The following is a 16,244-nucleotide window of genomic DNA, read 5'->3' as shown; positions in this document are numbered from 1 at the left end:
TGCTCTCTTAACCAACATGGAGACCTGTTTTTTTGTTAATTTGATAAGGTTAAATAACAATATAGTTGCAATATTTACTCTATAAAGCATACTGGACAGATAAATATGGTGCTATATAAACCAGGTTCATAGTAACGTAATGATTCCCAAAATTGTGTGTATTTACCCTGCATTTACATAGGTAGGCAGAGTATAAGTACTGTGTGAGTACACATTGTGACATAGATTCAGATTTCTTTAGACAATGTTTGTCTCCTTGATGCAAAGCACAGACAGCAATGTAAGTGGGCCAGGTGTGAATGTTGTGGGAGCATAATGTACCCAACCAGTCTGAATGAAATGAGAAGCCCATCCACGTCCCATTAGAAAATAAGTATGTGTTAAGTATGAGATGAGAGCCTGTGAGACAGTCGTGTATGCTTTTATAACAGTGTAGGTTGAGGAATTGAAGACATATAAAACAATGTATTCCTTGCATAATGACGGTATAGCGATATGCCTTGCAATATCACAATATAACTGTGTAATATAAAACAATGATTTAAGGGTGAGGAGAGGTGACCCACAATGTTAAGTTTGTATACAAATGTATTAAAAGTATCAATAGGTACAGTAATTGCAGAAACAACAAACAGGTTGAAGGAATGACGTAACGTAATGTGCAGCTTACACTGTAACTGTACCTGCCTTTGTAACTACCATGTCAAAACATTTTTGGGTTTTAGGCCACTTAATCTAAAGAGGGGCCATAACAATAATAATAGTTGGTGGCAATGATAGAATTTGGTCAAATTAGTTTGTTGGCTTCCTAAGCTTTTATGATATGTAAAGCACAAGTCGTCATGTGTAATTCATGTGTGACCTCACAGAGCCACCAGTTGAGTTCAGCAAGCCTCTGGAGGACCAGACAGTTGAGGAAGAGGCTACTGCTACTTTGGAGTGTGAAGTCTCCAGAGAAAATGCTGAGGTCAGGTGGTTCCAGGACGGACAGGAGATCCGCAAAACTAAGAAATATGACATTGTTGCCGATGGCCGCAAGAGAAGACTAATCATTCATGGCTGCACTCTTGATGATTCAAAAACATATACCTGCGACGCCTCAGAATTCAAAACCTCTTGCTTCCTTAACGTTGAACGTAAGTAAAGTATAGATTAAAAACCTTTTTTATTGTTTGTTTGTTTGTTTGTTTGTTAAAGTATAAATGAAAAACCTTTGATATTGTTTGTTTGTTAAGACTACACGTTGGTGTATTTGGCATACTGGTATATTAATACTATGACCGTGTCCTTACAGCTCCACATGTTGAGTTCTCTAAGCCACTCCATGATGTTGAGGTCAAAGAAAAGGACTCTGCCAGATTTGAATGTGAAGTATCTCGCGAAAATGTCAAGGTAATGATTCCTGAACCTTCACCCCCTACCTCCCCGACCCTACCACGCTCCCCATCCCAACACAACACATGCGCGCACACACACACCTCTTGTCTTCAAATGCACATACAAACACACCTTCGTATAACAATATAATATAGTTGCATGTGGAGATACAAAATATAATATTTAGACTGAGAGTTGGTTGTTTTTCCTGTCTTACACCATTTTTCATACTTGTGCGCTGCTGTTACATTTTGCTCCCTTAATTGTTTCCTTCATAGGCTTGATCGGTACATCTTAATATTATTGTACTGTCATTGTAATGTCTTTGTTTTATGGCTGTTTCTGTAAACAGGTCCGTTGGTTGAAGGACAGCAGTGAAATCAGAAAGGGAAAGAAATATGAAATAATCGCCAAAGGTCGCCAACATATCCTCATCATCCACAAATCAGTGTTTGATGATGAAGCAGAATATGAATGTGACGCAAAGGTCTCCAAATCCTCTGGCATGCTTACAGTCGTTGGTGAGTCTGGCACACTTTCTCTCCCTCAAAATGTGAGTCCCAAATGGCACCCTATTCTTTATATAGTGCACTACTTTTGACCAGGACCCATATAGGGCTCTGGTCAAAAGTAGTGCACTATATAAGGAATAGGGTGCCATTTGGGACTCAACCAAATAAATTATTTTCGATGTTATATACTGTAATCGACTTATCATAATGTATTGACTTAACGGTTATATTGTATTTCCTTTGCAGAGGAAGAGGCTAGGTTCACCAGGAACCTGTCTAATGTGGAGGGAACAGAAACAGACAGCATGAAGATGATTTGTGAAGTGTCAAAGGCCGACGCTGATGTCATGTGGTATAAGGGAGACCAGGAACTGCCCGAGGGAGGAAGATACGATCAGATCGTAGACGGCAGGAAGAGGATACTCATCATTCAGGATCTGAAAACAGATGATGCTGGAGAGTACCATTGCAAATTGTCCAGCTCAAAGACAACTGGAAACCTGAAAATAAATGGTAATGGAATCAGACATGAGCTCTGTTTAATTTAGTCAGTTAAAGACCTTTGTCCGGTGGAGAAAGTGAAATATCCTGGGTAGTGGCTCCACACTGGCAGTACTATTATGAAAACCAAATAATGGGATGCAGGTAAATGTATTTGTGGAAAATGAGAGCATATACACTAATCTGTTTTTGTTCGTCCAGAACTGGCTGCTGAGTTTATTGCCAAGCCTCAGAGCCAGGAGGTTGTTGAGGGAGAAAAGGCTGAGTTTGTCTGCACAGTCTCCAAAGACACATTCATTGTCAAATGGATGAAGGATGATAAGGAGCTAGAAAAAGGGGACAAGTACGACATTGTCTGTGATGGCAAGAGAAGAATACTTGTTATCAAGAACTCTGAACCCAAGGATGAGGGAGCCTATGTTGCCTTCATTGGCACCACCAGAGCTACAGCTGACCTGTTAGTTCTTGGTAGGTCATCAATATGTTTGTTTTCTTTTCTATTCCAACCTGTTTGTGTATGTGTGTCTTTCGGAGTGGTTGCGATAAAGTACATTTTCCGTTAGACCTGCATGTACAATTGGACAATAAAGTAATCTTCTTCTAAGATCTTCTTAGAGGCAACCTTGGGGAAATATTTAATTCAATCTACTAACTTGTGTTTCTTTCACTTTGATTTCCACAGAAAAACTCAGGATCATTACACCAATCAAAGACACAGAAGCTAAAGAGGGACAAGAGATTGTCTTCAACTGTGAGGTGAACTCCGAGGGAGCTAAAGCTAAGTGGCTGAAGAAAGATGAGACCATGTTTGAGAGCAGCAAGTTTGTCATGATCCAGAAAGACAATGTGTTCTCTCTGAGGATCAAGGATGCTGAGAAGTCGGATGAAGGAAACTATACTATTACGTTGACAAACCACCGTGGTGAACATGCCAAGAGCTCTGGCAAACTTACCGTAAAAGGTGAACACATTTTTGTTATCGATTTGACCAACGGCTAGTTTGATGTAGTAGTATGTCTTATTTTAGTTTGAAGTGAGCTACATGACTAACTGATTTCTTTGTTTTGTCTACAGAGGAGAGTCTGAAGATCATTGTACCTCTTGAGGACTGCGACACACAGGAAAAGAAGACTGTTAGCTTCTCTTGCAAGGTCAACAGGCAGAAGGTTACTCTGAAATGGATGAAGGCTGGTCAGGAGATCACCTTCAGCAAACGCATCATCTACAGGGTGGACCAATACAAGCACACACTGACCATCAAGGACTGTACTCTAGCTGATGAGGGTGAATACACCGCCATGGCTGGTGATGACAAGTCTACAGCTGAGCTGATCATCGGTGAAGCCCCCACTGACTTCTCCGCACAACTCAAAGACCAGACCATCACTGAGTTTGAGGATGCTGAGTTCACCTGCAAACTCACCAAGGAGAAGGCTGAGGTGAAATGGTACAGGAATGGACGTGAGATCAGAGAGGGACCAAGGTAGGAAAACTTTTAGACTGCTATGAGTCACGGTCACTGTCGCTTTATTGTCACTGAAACTAAATCTTAAAAGTAAATTTGCTGCTATGGTCCACCACAGGATTTTAATTAAATATAGACAGGCATATTTTAACATTATCCATTTGTTTTTTTGCAAGGTACATCTTTGAAAAAGAGGGCAAGACCTGCAGGCTGCGTATCAAGGAGTGCAGACCAGATGATGAGTGTGAATATTCCTGTGGCGTCGATGAAAGGAGATCACATGCACATCTCTTTGTTGAAGGCAAGCCTCTTGAATTCATTATATGATTCTGTTTGTGTGAGTTTTTTAACCGTTCTGTATGAATTCATGTTTCACAAATTCAATTTCTTGTGTAATCTTTATTCCAGAGACCGCAGTTGAGATTGTCAGACCACCTCAGGATGTGTTTGAGCCTCCAGGCTCAGATATTGTGTTTGAGGTGGAGCTCAACAAAGACAGAGTTGAGGTCAAGTGGTTGAGGAACAACATGACCATTGTCCAGGGTGACAAGTACCAGATGATGAGCGAGGGCAAGGTCCACAGACTCCAGGTGTGTGAGATCAGACCTCGTGACCAGGGAGAGTACAGAATCATCGCCAAAGACAAGGATGCCAGAGCCAAGCTGGAGCTGGCAGGTAAGTCATCATGGGCTCCATACCCTCCCAGATTCCACAGTACATCTATCCTTTTATTCTTTGATCATATAATTGTTTATTCCTCTACAGCTAAGCCAAATATCAAGACTATGGATCAGAGCTTAGTAACAGACGCTGGAAAGCCCATTGTCATGTTCGTGCCCTACAGCGCGTATCCTATAGCTGAGGCTGAGTGGTTCTATGATAACGTCAGCCTACCCAAGGACAACATCCACACCGTTGGGGACAGGACAGAGTACAGGCTGAAGGACCCTAAGAAGTCCGATCAGGGACGTTACAAGGTTATCATCAAGAACAAACACGGACAGGGAGAGGCATTCATTAATCTGGATGTCATTGGTAAGTTGCCTTTCACTCCACTCTTGTATTTGAATGGATAACGGGAAAGGAGATTTTTCATGGAAGGGACCTTTTTCTTGGAAAGGATATTTTTCTTGGAAGGGATCTTTTTTCTTGGAATTTGTTGTTGTTCATATGGATTCCATTTATTAATGTATTTTTGTCTCCCACAGATGTCCCTGGACCTGTGAAGAGCCTTCAAGTGGTTGACACTGCCGATGGTGAGGTCAGCCTGGCCTGGGAAGAGCCAGAGAGCGATGGTGGCAGCAAGATCGTTACATACGTGGTGGAGAGGCGTGATGTCAAGCGCAAGACATGGACTCTTGCAACTGACCGCTCCGACGCTCCAGAATACACTGTGACCGGACTCCAGAGGGAATCCATGTACCTATTCCGTGTTTGTGCTCGCAACAGAGTGGGCAGTGGACCAAATGTTGAGACAGAGAAACCTGGTGTTTATGCCAAGAACAAGTTTGGTAAGCAAACTATTTCATATTGTAATAATCACCTCATACAGTATCAATATTCAAACGTAACTGGTTCCAACAATGAACTGCCGACCAGAAAAGTGAATTACAACCTTGTGTTATATTTCAGATGTTCCTGATGCTCCTCAGGATGTGAGTGTTGGAAACGTGAGTAAGTTTGGTGCCACCGTCTCCTGGGAAAAACCAGTGTCTGACGGAGGGGCTGAGATCACCTCCTACATCATTGAGTCCCGTGACAGGACCTCTGTGAAGTGGGCTGTGGCTATGATCAGTAAAGCAACAGATCGCAGCGCAATCATCAACGACGTCATTGAGAACAAGGAATACATATTTCGTGTCAAGGCTGAAAACAAGGCTGGCGTTGGCAAGCCAAGTGCTGCTACCAATCCAGTGAAGATCATGGACCCCATTGGTGAGTTATTTCAGTTCTGAAAGTTGCTGAAATTGTATTACTGAGATACATGCACTGTTTTAACATACAATCATGTTTGTTTTTGTTATTCCAGAGAGGCCAAGCCCACCACAGAACCTGGTGCACTCAGAACAGAACAAGAACTCAGTCCAGCTGACATGGGAGACCCCATTGAAGAATGGAGGCAGCATGATCACTGGCTACATTATTGAGAGATGTGAGGACGGAACAAACCATTGGCTCAGATGCAATGCCAGGCTCTGCCAGGATCTCACCTACAAGGTATTTATCCTATAAGATGAAAAGCTGCTAAATGGTTTCTTGGAGATTTCATATAATATTTGTAGTGTAATTCGTATACGTTTTGGATGCAAGTCTCCCATTGACATCAATTTACTTGAAAGTCTAAATTGCTTACACTTATCTCAACTCTGAATGCGGGCGGTTCTTCCATATTTTCCTCAGATATCTGGCCTGAAATATGGCAAAAAATACAACTACAGAGTGATGGCTGAGAATGCTGCAGGAGTGTCTGACCCATCCAACACACTGGGACCCATGCTGGCTGATGATACACATGGTACATTTGGTTCTCTTTTCACTAACCTTGAAGACGTTCATCACTTTAAATGTTGTGTATTTGGCATAACAATGATCATTATTTTCTATCTTCAGTTGGTCCCACAATGGACCTGAGTGGATTCAAGGATGGCCTGGAGGTCATTGTTCCCCATCCCCTTAGTATCCGTGTCCCTATCTCTGGATATCCCACACCACACGCAAAGTGGAGCTTCGCTGATAAGGAACTCACTGCTGGTGATCGTGTGTCCATGATTACAAAGAGTACCTACGTAGAACTGACCATCACTCCAAGTGTGCGTCCAGACAGAGGTGTATATGCTCTTACTCTGGAGAATGATATTACCAGTTGCTCCGGAGAGATTGAAGTCAACGTTATCGGTAAGTGACGTGATGAGCCTTGTGGTGAAACACAACATACTGTATCTTGATATTGTCAACTGCAATTCTTTCTTTTCCCTTCATATCCCTATTTATTTCAATTTTTTCAGCATCCCCAAGTGCACCCAAAGACTTCAAGGTTGCCGAGGTGACCAGACAGCATGTGCACCTGATGTGGGAGGCACCAGAGCATGATGGAGGAAGCCCTCTGACTGGGTACCAGATTGAGAAACGTGACGTATCCCGCAAGACCTGGGTCAAGGTATGGATGAACATAAGTCTTTAAACCACTCAGCAATATACATGTGAAATAACTTACTTCATCCCAGTTGGGACATAAGGCTAGAACAATTTTCGGTAGTCTGTTTTTGGCCACAGCTTGTACCCTGTTATACATTAAATAAGATTATTATAAATGTAAAAACATGTGTCACTGACTGTCTTTCCCCAGGTAATCACTGGTGTTCAAGACCAGGAGTTCACTGTCACTGATGTCGTTGAGGGTAAAGAGTATCTGTTCAGGGTTACTGCCTGCAACAAGTGTGGCCCAGGAGAGCCTGCCTACATTGACGAGCCAGTCAATGTGTCCTCCCCTGCCAGTAAGTAGTACAGAAACAAGGACAATGTCTATGCTGTGCACTCAAGTAAAGGGAACTTGATCCGTTGTTTTGACGTCTCAATAATTGACATACCTGTCATTTGAATTCAAGCTTTTCTCAGTTATTGACATACCTGTAATTTGTGTTCTAGCTGTTCTCAATCATTGACATACCTGTTATTTGAATTCTAACTGTTCTGAATCATTGACATGCCTGTCATTTGAATTCAAGCCGTGCCAGACCCACCTGAGAACCTGAAATGGAGGGACAAGTCAGCATCTGGCATCTTCCTGACCTGGGAACCACCCAAGTGGGACGGTGGCACTGGAATCAGGGGCTACAACATAGAAAAGTGCCAGCGTGGCACAGACAAGTGGGAGTCCTGCGGAGATCAGGTCTCTGAGTTGAAGTAAGTAGAACCAGAGAAAAAAAACTCTGTGTTTGTTATCAAATACATTTTTTGTTTTGTTTTAAAAGGCTAACTTACTTTCTCTTAGATTGCAAGTGACTGGTCTCATTGAGGGACAGTGGTACGCCTACCGTGTGAAGGCCTTGAACAGACTGGGTGCCAGCAAACCTTGCAAGGCTACAGATGAGATTTTGGCTGTTGATCCTAAAGGTATGTTTGCGTAAATGCTCCGTGTCTGTATATGTAACATGAATAATCTTGCATAGTGGCTGAAATGGGTTTCTGTATCATCAGTATAACACATTTTCTGTATAATCTCACAGACCCCCCAGAGATTCTTCTGGATGTCAAGTGTCTTGCTGGACTGACCGCCAAAGCTGGATCTAAGATCGAGCTTCCAGCTGATGTTCTTGGAAAGCCTGTACCTAAAGTGAAATGGACCAAGGGTGACGTGGTCCTGAAGGGTGACGATAGAGTTTCTATTGACGACAAGCCTGGTCACTCCGTTGTTACTATCAGCAAGACAACAAGAGAGGACACAGCTACCTACATCATTGAAGCACACAACAGCTGTGGCCGTGCTACTGCAACCGTTGACGTCTGCATTCTAGGTATCATATTTTGTCACCTTTATTGTGAGGAAACACTTGTTTAAAAGTGTGTTCTTTAATGTTCTGACATTGTTTTCTATTTGTCTTGAACAGATAAGCCTGGTCCTCCAGCTGCATTTGATATCTCTGAGATCACCAACAAATCCTGTTTCCTGGCCTGGAACCCTCCCAGAGATGACGGAGGTGCAAAGGTCACCAACTACATCGTGGAGAGGAGAGCCGCAGAAAGCGAGATCTGGCACAAGCTCTCCTCCACTGTCAAAGAGACCAACTTCAAGGCCCTCAACCTGACGGCCTTCAAGGAATACATCTTCAGAGTGTTCGCTGAGAACCAGTTTGGTATTGGAATGCCAGCGGAACATATGCCAATCATTGCCAGATACGCCTTTGGTATGTTAAGTTTATGTTTGTATTTAGTCAAAGCAATATAATGGTATTTCCTTGAGAGTATTATTTTGTGTTCTGGGTTGTTGCTGAAATTCTCTGTAACTGTTGTTTTCAGATTCTCCTGGTGCGCCAACCAAGCTGGAGCCTTCTGATATTGTTAAAGATGGCCTGACTCTGAATTGGTATGAGCCTGAAGAGGATGGTGGCAGTCCTATCACTGGGTACTGGGTCGAGAGGTTTGAACCAGACCAGAACAGATGGATCAGATGCAACAAGATCCCAATCAGAGACACAACATACAGGTAAGACGCTAGAATACATTTAGTTAATTAACATGCTTACATTTTGGTCATTGAAGGCAGTAATGACCGTATTGATTACATTTCTGGTTGTTGCTCTTCATTTGATGGTGGTTTTGATTATGTGATTGTTCCTGATTTACAGAGTCAAAGGACTACCCACAAGGAAGAAGTATAAGTTCAGAGTCTTGGCTGAGAATCTCGCCGGACCTGGAAAACCAAGCAAGGAAACTGACCAGATCTTGGTCAAGGATCCTATTGGTAATACATCCAACATACACTACATGACCAAAATTATGTGGACACCTGCTCATCAAACATTTCATTGCAAAATCATGGCCATTAATATGAAGTTCGCCCCCCCCCTTTGCTGCTATAACAGCCTCCACTCTTCTGGGAAGCCTTTCCACTAGATGTTGGAACATTGCTGCTGAAACTTGTTTCCATTCAGCCACAAGAGCATTAGTGAGGTCAGGCACTGATGTTGGGCGATTAGCCCTGGCTCGCAGGCGACATTCCAATTAATCCCAAAGTGTTCGATGGGGTTGAGGTTAGGGCTCTGTGCAGGCCAGTCAAGTTCTCCCACACCGATCTCAACAAATCATTTCTGTATGGACCTCGCTTTGTGCACGGGGGCATTGTCATGCTGAAACAGGAAATGGCCTTCCCCAAACTGTTGCCACAAAGTTGGAAGCACAGAATCGTCTAGAATGTCATTGTATGCTGTAGCGTTAAGATTTTCCTTCACTGGAACTAAGGGGCCTAGCCCGAACCATGAAAAACAGCCCCAGACCATTATTCCTCCTCCACCAAACTTTACAGTTGGCATAATGCATTGGGGCAGGTCGCGTTCTCCTGGCATCCGCCAAACCCAGATTCGTCCGTTGGACTGCCAGATGGTGAAGCATGATTCATCACTCCAGAGAACGCATTTCCACTGCTCCAGAGTCCAGTGGCGGCGAGCTTTACAGCACTCCAGCCGACACTTGGCATTGCGCATGGTGATCTTAGGCTTAGGCTGCTTGGCCATGGAAACCCATTTCATGAAGCTCCTGACGAACAGTTATTGTGCTGATGTTGCTTCCAGAGGCAGTTTGGAACTTGGAAGTGAGTGTTGCAATCAAGAACAGATGATTCTTATGCACTACGCTTCAGCACTCGCCGGTCCCGTTCTGTGAGCTTGTGTGGCCTACCACTTCGCGGCTGAGCTGTTGTTGCTCCTAGACGTTTCCACTTCACAATAACAACACTTACAGTTGACCGGGGCAGCTCTAGCAGGGCAGAAATTTGACGAACTGACTTGTTGGAAATGTGGCATCCTATGACGGTGCCACGTTGAAAGTCACTGAGTTCTTCAGTAAGGCCATTCTACTGCCAATGTTTGTCTATGGAGATTGCATGGCTGAAATAGCCAAATCCACTAATTGGAATGGGTGTCCACATACTTTTGTATATATAGTGTATTTAATCAACAGACCATTCATCGTTTATGAAATGTAATGTTGTTAACCAAAACAACTTATTTTCCTACAGATCCTCCATGGGCTCCTGGTAAGCCAACTGTCAAAGATGTGGCCAAGACCTCTGCCTTCCTGCAGTGGACCAAGCCTGAGCATGACGGCGGTGCCAAGATCGAGGGCTACATCATTGAGCTCCTGAAGAGTGGAACTGAGCAGTGGGTCCGTGTTTCAGAGGGAATCAATATCCTGGAGCACTTCCTGAGAGGCCTGATGGACAGACAGGAGTACTCCTTCAGGGTCATTGCAGTCAACATCGCTGGGGAGAGTGATCCCAGCGAGCCTAGTGATCCAGTTCTGTGCAAGGAGAGACTCAGTAAGTAACTGATTTTGTTCAAAATGGCACCCTATTCTCTTTATAATGCTATGGTCAAAAGTAGTGCACTATATAGGGAATAGGGTGTCATTTGTGACACACAGACTGAGATAGTTTCCATCTGAAGAGATTCAGTGTGTCATGGTTGACTGAGTTGATGGTTGATGATGACTCATTCATTTTCCAGATCCTCCTACACCCCCACGCTGGATGGAGGTCATCAACATTTCCAGGAACAGTGCTGAGCTGAAGTGGACAGTACCAGAGAAGGATGGTGGTTCACCCATCACCAACTACATTGTTGAGAAGAGGGACGTCAGGCGTAAGGGCTGGCAGGCTGTGGACACCACTGTGAAGGAGCTGAAGTACACTGTCACTCCACTGAACGAGGGCTCCCTCTATGTGTTCCGTGTGGCTGCTGAGAATGCTGTTGGACCCAGTGAATTCTGTGAACTGGAAGACTCCATTATGGCTAAAGATATTTTCAGTAAGATCATAGTTCATGTTTATAGTATTACTGTATGTAACTGGTGTTCACTTACAACATGCAAAGGTTGCTAAATCCATGTATAAGTACTGTTTCCTATTTTCAGCTACCCCTGGACCACCATATAATCTCTCTGTCCATGGAGTGTCAAAGAGACATGTTGACTTGCAATGGGACGCCCCCAAGAATGATGGTGGCAAACCAGTTCTGAGGTAAAGTTTGGTCAACTCTAGTGTTATAGGAGTGTCATAGAGTGTCATTTTGTCATATAAGCATGTTTATAACATTTTGGAATATTTTATTTATTATTTTATTCTATTAGATACTCCATTGAAAAGAAGGAGAAACTGGGCACCCGCTGGGTGAAGTGTGGTAAGACCTCAGGGGCTGACTGCAAGTACAGAGTGACAGACGTCATTGAAGGAACCGAGGTTCAGTTCCTGGTTCGTGCTGAGAATGAGGCCGGTGTTGGACATCCTAGTGAACCAACAGAAATCATTGCTATTGAAGATCCAACAGGTGGGTTTTTATTAGTTTTTAAAGTAAAAACACAGTGTTTTATAGTTACATTTGTTTGACTTGCATGAGTAATTTATTAGTGATAGTCTATTTACCAATGAAGAAACCCACATCTGCAGTGTTAGAATTATTGTCTTTGTATTGTTTTTTATAGGTGCACCCTCTCCTCCAATTGAGCTTCACATCACTGAAGCCAGCAGAGACCATTTGTGTATTGCTTGGAGACCACCAGAGAGAACTGGCGGCAGCCCTGTAACTGGCTACCATATCGAGCTCTGTGAGGCTGGTACTGAGAAGTGGATGAGAATCAACTCTCGCCCAATCAAGGAGCTCAAATACAAAACAGAGGAGGGCATCATCCCAGAGAAACAATACGTCCTGAGAGTCCGTGCCATAAACTCTGTTGGAGTTAGTGAGCCATCTGATATCTCTGAGAAGGTCTATGCCAAGGACCCTGACTGTAAGTAAACCTTCCATAATGTATATTTCCCTTTCCATAATAATAGCCTTTCCAGAGACGTATTATATACTGATATCTGATTATATTTTTCCCTCCTGAAGGCATCCCAATCCTTGAGTTCCAGACTAAGGACATTGTGATTGTTGAGGGAGAGAAGTGGCATCTCCCCATCCCATTCAGAGCAGTGCCCAAGCCCAAGATCACCTGGCACAAAGACGGCAAGGAGCTGAAGGACGATGAGAGAATGAGCTTTAGACAGGAGTACCTCTCCTGCCACCTGGAGATAGAGAGCTGTCTGCACGCAGACGCCGGCCAGTACAAGGTCACCCTGGAGAACTCCTTGGGAACTAGCAGCGGAACAATCAATGTTAAAGTTGTTGGTACGTTTGTGTCAAAATAAAATAATATTATTACTTCCATATTCCATGGTGTCCATAATAGTGTAATCATTACATTTGACATAAATACTCTATTTGGTCTAGAAAATATTAGAAATATGATTTACTAGCACCAGCATACTACAACTATCAAGATAAAATCCATGTTTGTTTTGACAGGCCTGCCCGGTCCCTGCAAAGACATTGTTGCCAGTGAAATCACCAAGAGCTCTTGCAAGGTTTCCTGGGATCCTCCCAACTACGATGGTGGCAGCCCTGTTCTCCACTATGTGCTACAGCGCAGAGAGGCAGGCCGGAGGACCTACGTCAATATGATGTCTGGAGAGAACAAAGTCAGCTGGTCGGTCAAGGATCTGATCCCCAATGGAGAGTACTACTTCCGGGTCAAAGCTGTCAACAAGATTGGTGGTGGGGAGTACCTTGAGCTCCGCAACCCCGTGATCGCAGAGGATCAGAAGCGTGAGTGAAATGTTTATTTTGTGTCCAAGAAACACCTTAAATGAAAAAAAGGCACAACCCTTGCTCACAATTAAAAGTTGATGATTTTATTTTCCAAGAAAGACTACATTTCTGAAGAGTTGTATTGAATTTATTAAGTGTTCCTTGTTCAATATTTCAGAGCGCCCTGACCCTCCATTAGATGTTGAAACCCACAACCCTACTTCTAAGACTATCACCCTCACATGGAAACCACCTATGTATGACGGGGGTTGCAAGATTATGGGCTACGTTCTGGAGAAGATGATGAAGGGTGATGAGAACTTCACAAGATGCAACGACTTCCTTGTGCCTGTGCTGTCCTACACAGTGAGGAATCTCAGGGAGGGAAAACAATACCAGTTCCGTGTACGAGCTGAGAACGCTGCCGGAGTCAGCGACCCATCACGCAGCACACCAATGGTGAAGGCTTCTGATGCTGTTGGTAAGGAAGGATACATCTTATTCAAACCATCACAATTCAAAACAATGATACGATTTTTCAGACAGGCAATTTGTCATTTCTAAATGTGGTTGTTTTCTTTTCAGAAACACCCAAGGTGTTCCTCAGTGGAAGCCTGCAGTCCGGTATGAGCATTAAGAGAGGTGCTGAGATCAGACTGGACGCCAACATCTCTGGATCCCCATACCCTCAAATCACATGGTACAGGAACGACGTTGTCATCAGACCAGAAGCCATGAAGAAGAGACCAGAGAAACCCATCGTTAAGAAGAAGGAGGTGAAGAAGGAGGAAAAGAAGGAAGGAGAAAAGAAGGAAGAAGAAAAGAAGGAAGGAGAAGTAAAGGAGGGTGAAAAGAAGGAGGTGAAAGATGGAGAAAAGGAGGTCAAGGAGGGAGAGGTTGAAGCTCCAGCTGCAGAGCCTGCCCATGAGGAGCCTGAGGAGGAACTCCCTGACTACCCAACCCTCCAGGAACGTCTCACCATCCATGACAAGAAGAGGGGAGAATCCTCTTGCATTGTCAGGGACACCATCAGGGGTGACCATGGCGTGTACACTATCAAGGTCGAGAACGACCATGGTATTGCCTCTGCAACTTGTGAAGTCAATGTGCTAGGTGAGATATAATATTTTATTAATATTTTTGTTTTATTAATTTAGTGGTGTTGTTGCCGCTCATAGTTATTTTTCAACTACATTTTGAAAACTTAATATAAAACCTCTTATGTTTCTATTTATAGATGCACCTGGTCCTGCAATCAACTTCAGGTTTGAGGAGATCAGGAAGAACTCTGTCATCTGCAAGTGGGATCCTCCCATGGATGATGGTGGCAGTGAGATCCTGAACTACACCTTGGAAAGGAAGGACAACTCCAAGGTGGAGATCGGATGGATCACCGTAACCTCAACTCTCAGAGGATGTAGATACCCCGTGACCAAACTGATAGAGAAGAAGGAGTACATCTTCCGTGTTACTGCTGAGAACAAGTTTGGTCCTGGACCACCATGTATCTCTAAGCCAATTATTGCCAAGAATCCATTCGGTAAAGCATTTATTTTTAAGAGTTTTATCATGTCTATAACATTCCAAATCAAGTTGTAATAATGATGTCAGTTCAACCAGTTTTGCTCGTCTGGGTTTAGTGCTGTTGCGGTGACCGTATTACCACCACATCGGCGGTCACGAGTCATGAAGGCAGTCAAATTCCACGTGACCATTTAGTCACAGTAATTAGGCTTCTCCAAGCTATGATGCTGCTGATGGTCATTAGTAGCCTACCAAACTTGCTAACTGCCTGGTACTCAGCACTCTATTGTCCCTCTTATCACTCTGACATCAATGCAAATGTATCGTAAATCTAATCAAACACTTCATGAGAGCCCATGAGCTCATGTTGCACAACATTTCTATAGGCTGTGCAATTGCGTGAGAAAACAGAGTGACGGCCTCTAATAAAAAGAGGAGGATCCCATCAGCTTTCTATAGGCTAGGCCTACTATATTTATTTCTCAACTTTCCTAATATTAAGCACATTGCTTATATTTAAAACAGGAGTATAGCCTACCTGGCTGGCATTAAAATGAACCAGGCAAAACACGTTCTACATTCACTATTTAAGTGCATAGATGACATGTATTTTTTCCCGCTGCCCCTGTTTCGATACAGGTGCATGATAATGGTCAATTCTAAATAAAATAAAATGTCACACATATATTATTTAGTATATGTAAAGACAACATTAAATCAAGAATAGTCTGCTGGGTGACAATATTAACCTATCACTTGTGAATTATATATCATCACTTGTGAATGATGCCCAGCATAAGAAACAATGCCTTTAAAAAAAATAACTTCTTAAAAATAAGCACATTCAGGGATGTGGAGCCTAACTGGTATACATAAGCAGTGCGTGAGTTTCAAGTTTGGGGAAGATCATTTTCACCATAAAAATGCACCTTTATAATAAAAGCATGACATGCACAATACTACCATGTGCGCATTGCTGCGCTTATAATGTGAAGAAATAGCCTAATAGTTTATCAACATTTTAAGCTAAACGTTCTGATCTGTTGCGTCAGCCACATTGCGTAAAAAATGTTTTTTGATGCTAGTGGTTGTATTAATCTGAGATCTATCGCATCTCACAACTGTCCCAGACTATGTTTGGAATATTTATTTCTCGCACAGAATAGAATAGGTCAACCTTTTTTAGGGTGCATTATGGCCACACGAAGGGGATGCCACCGTGAAATTCTAGGCATTATCAAGTGCTTGTCAAATTGTGAATGAGTGACAGATGTAGTGTGTACAGCCTGCACAACAAACAAAGCAGAGCTCATGCCTTTCAAGCAACTTTTTTCAAATAATCATTAGAGTCGTATCATGCAGCTTTACAATGTATTAAAAATCAAAACATATAGCCCAACGTTTGTAGAACAACTAAAGTTACATGAATAACTCTAAATTAAGCATATAGGAATACCTATTTCTTTGTTAACTGATCAATACAGAATAGCCGTATGTGCGCACTCCCTCAAATCGTTTGGAGAAAAT

At 43.0% G+C, this 16,244-nt stretch overlaps 1 protein-coding gene across 1 annotated transcript in view; it reads left to right on the top strand.

The window, feature by feature from the left end:
* Positions 1 to 16,244, top strand: part of LOC311143997 (titin-like) — a gene marked incomplete at both ends in the record, with an annotated part of 179,483 nt that overhangs the window by 82,198 nt on the left and 81,041 nt on the right. The window contains 33 exons of the mRNA XM_084179909.1: positions 870 to 1,136; positions 1,295 to 1,392; positions 1,730 to 1,898; positions 2,136 to 2,402; positions 2,592 to 2,858; positions 3,073 to 3,351; positions 3,465 to 3,873; positions 4,032 to 4,156; positions 4,264 to 4,530; positions 4,621 to 4,890; positions 5,064 to 5,366; positions 5,488 to 5,790; positions 5,885 to 6,072; positions 6,256 to 6,370; positions 6,466 to 6,750; positions 6,861 to 7,012; positions 7,202 to 7,349; positions 7,581 to 7,758; positions 7,847 to 7,968; positions 8,082 to 8,369; positions 8,463 to 8,759; positions 8,872 to 9,058; positions 9,201 to 9,316; positions 10,589 to 10,888; positions 11,076 to 11,375; positions 11,482 to 11,587; positions 11,698 to 11,894; positions 12,049 to 12,354; positions 12,456 to 12,734; positions 12,912 to 13,211; positions 13,372 to 13,674; positions 13,779 to 14,306; positions 14,431 to 14,733. Of these exons, the coding sequence (XP_084036035.1) occupies positions 870 to 1,136; positions 1,295 to 1,392; positions 1,730 to 1,898; positions 2,136 to 2,402; positions 2,592 to 2,858; positions 3,073 to 3,351; positions 3,465 to 3,873; positions 4,032 to 4,156; positions 4,264 to 4,530; positions 4,621 to 4,890; positions 5,064 to 5,366; positions 5,488 to 5,790; positions 5,885 to 6,072; positions 6,256 to 6,370; positions 6,466 to 6,750; positions 6,861 to 7,012; positions 7,202 to 7,349; positions 7,581 to 7,758; positions 7,847 to 7,968; positions 8,082 to 8,369; positions 8,463 to 8,759; positions 8,872 to 9,058; positions 9,201 to 9,316; positions 10,589 to 10,888; positions 11,076 to 11,375; positions 11,482 to 11,587; positions 11,698 to 11,894; positions 12,049 to 12,354; positions 12,456 to 12,734; positions 12,912 to 13,211; positions 13,372 to 13,674; positions 13,779 to 14,306; positions 14,431 to 14,733 (8,022 nt within the window). The remainder of the gene's footprint in view (positions 1 to 869; positions 1,137 to 1,294; positions 1,393 to 1,729; positions 1,899 to 2,135; positions 2,403 to 2,591; positions 2,859 to 3,072; positions 3,352 to 3,464; positions 3,874 to 4,031; positions 4,157 to 4,263; positions 4,531 to 4,620; positions 4,891 to 5,063; positions 5,367 to 5,487; positions 5,791 to 5,884; positions 6,073 to 6,255; positions 6,371 to 6,465; positions 6,751 to 6,860; positions 7,013 to 7,201; positions 7,350 to 7,580; positions 7,759 to 7,846; positions 7,969 to 8,081; positions 8,370 to 8,462; positions 8,760 to 8,871; positions 9,059 to 9,200; positions 9,317 to 10,588; positions 10,889 to 11,075; positions 11,376 to 11,481; positions 11,588 to 11,697; positions 11,895 to 12,048; positions 12,355 to 12,455; positions 12,735 to 12,911; positions 13,212 to 13,371; positions 13,675 to 13,778; positions 14,307 to 14,430; positions 14,734 to 16,244) is intronic.

This window comes from Coregonus lavaretus, assembly GCF_964263955.1.
Source record: "Coregonus lavaretus genome assembly, chromosome: 16".
NCBI lineage: Eukaryota > Metazoa > Chordata > Actinopteri > Salmoniformes > Salmonidae > Coregonus > Coregonus lavaretus.
The sequence above is the reverse complement of the archived record's forward strand: the minus strand, read 5'-3'. Positions and strand labels throughout refer to the sequence as shown.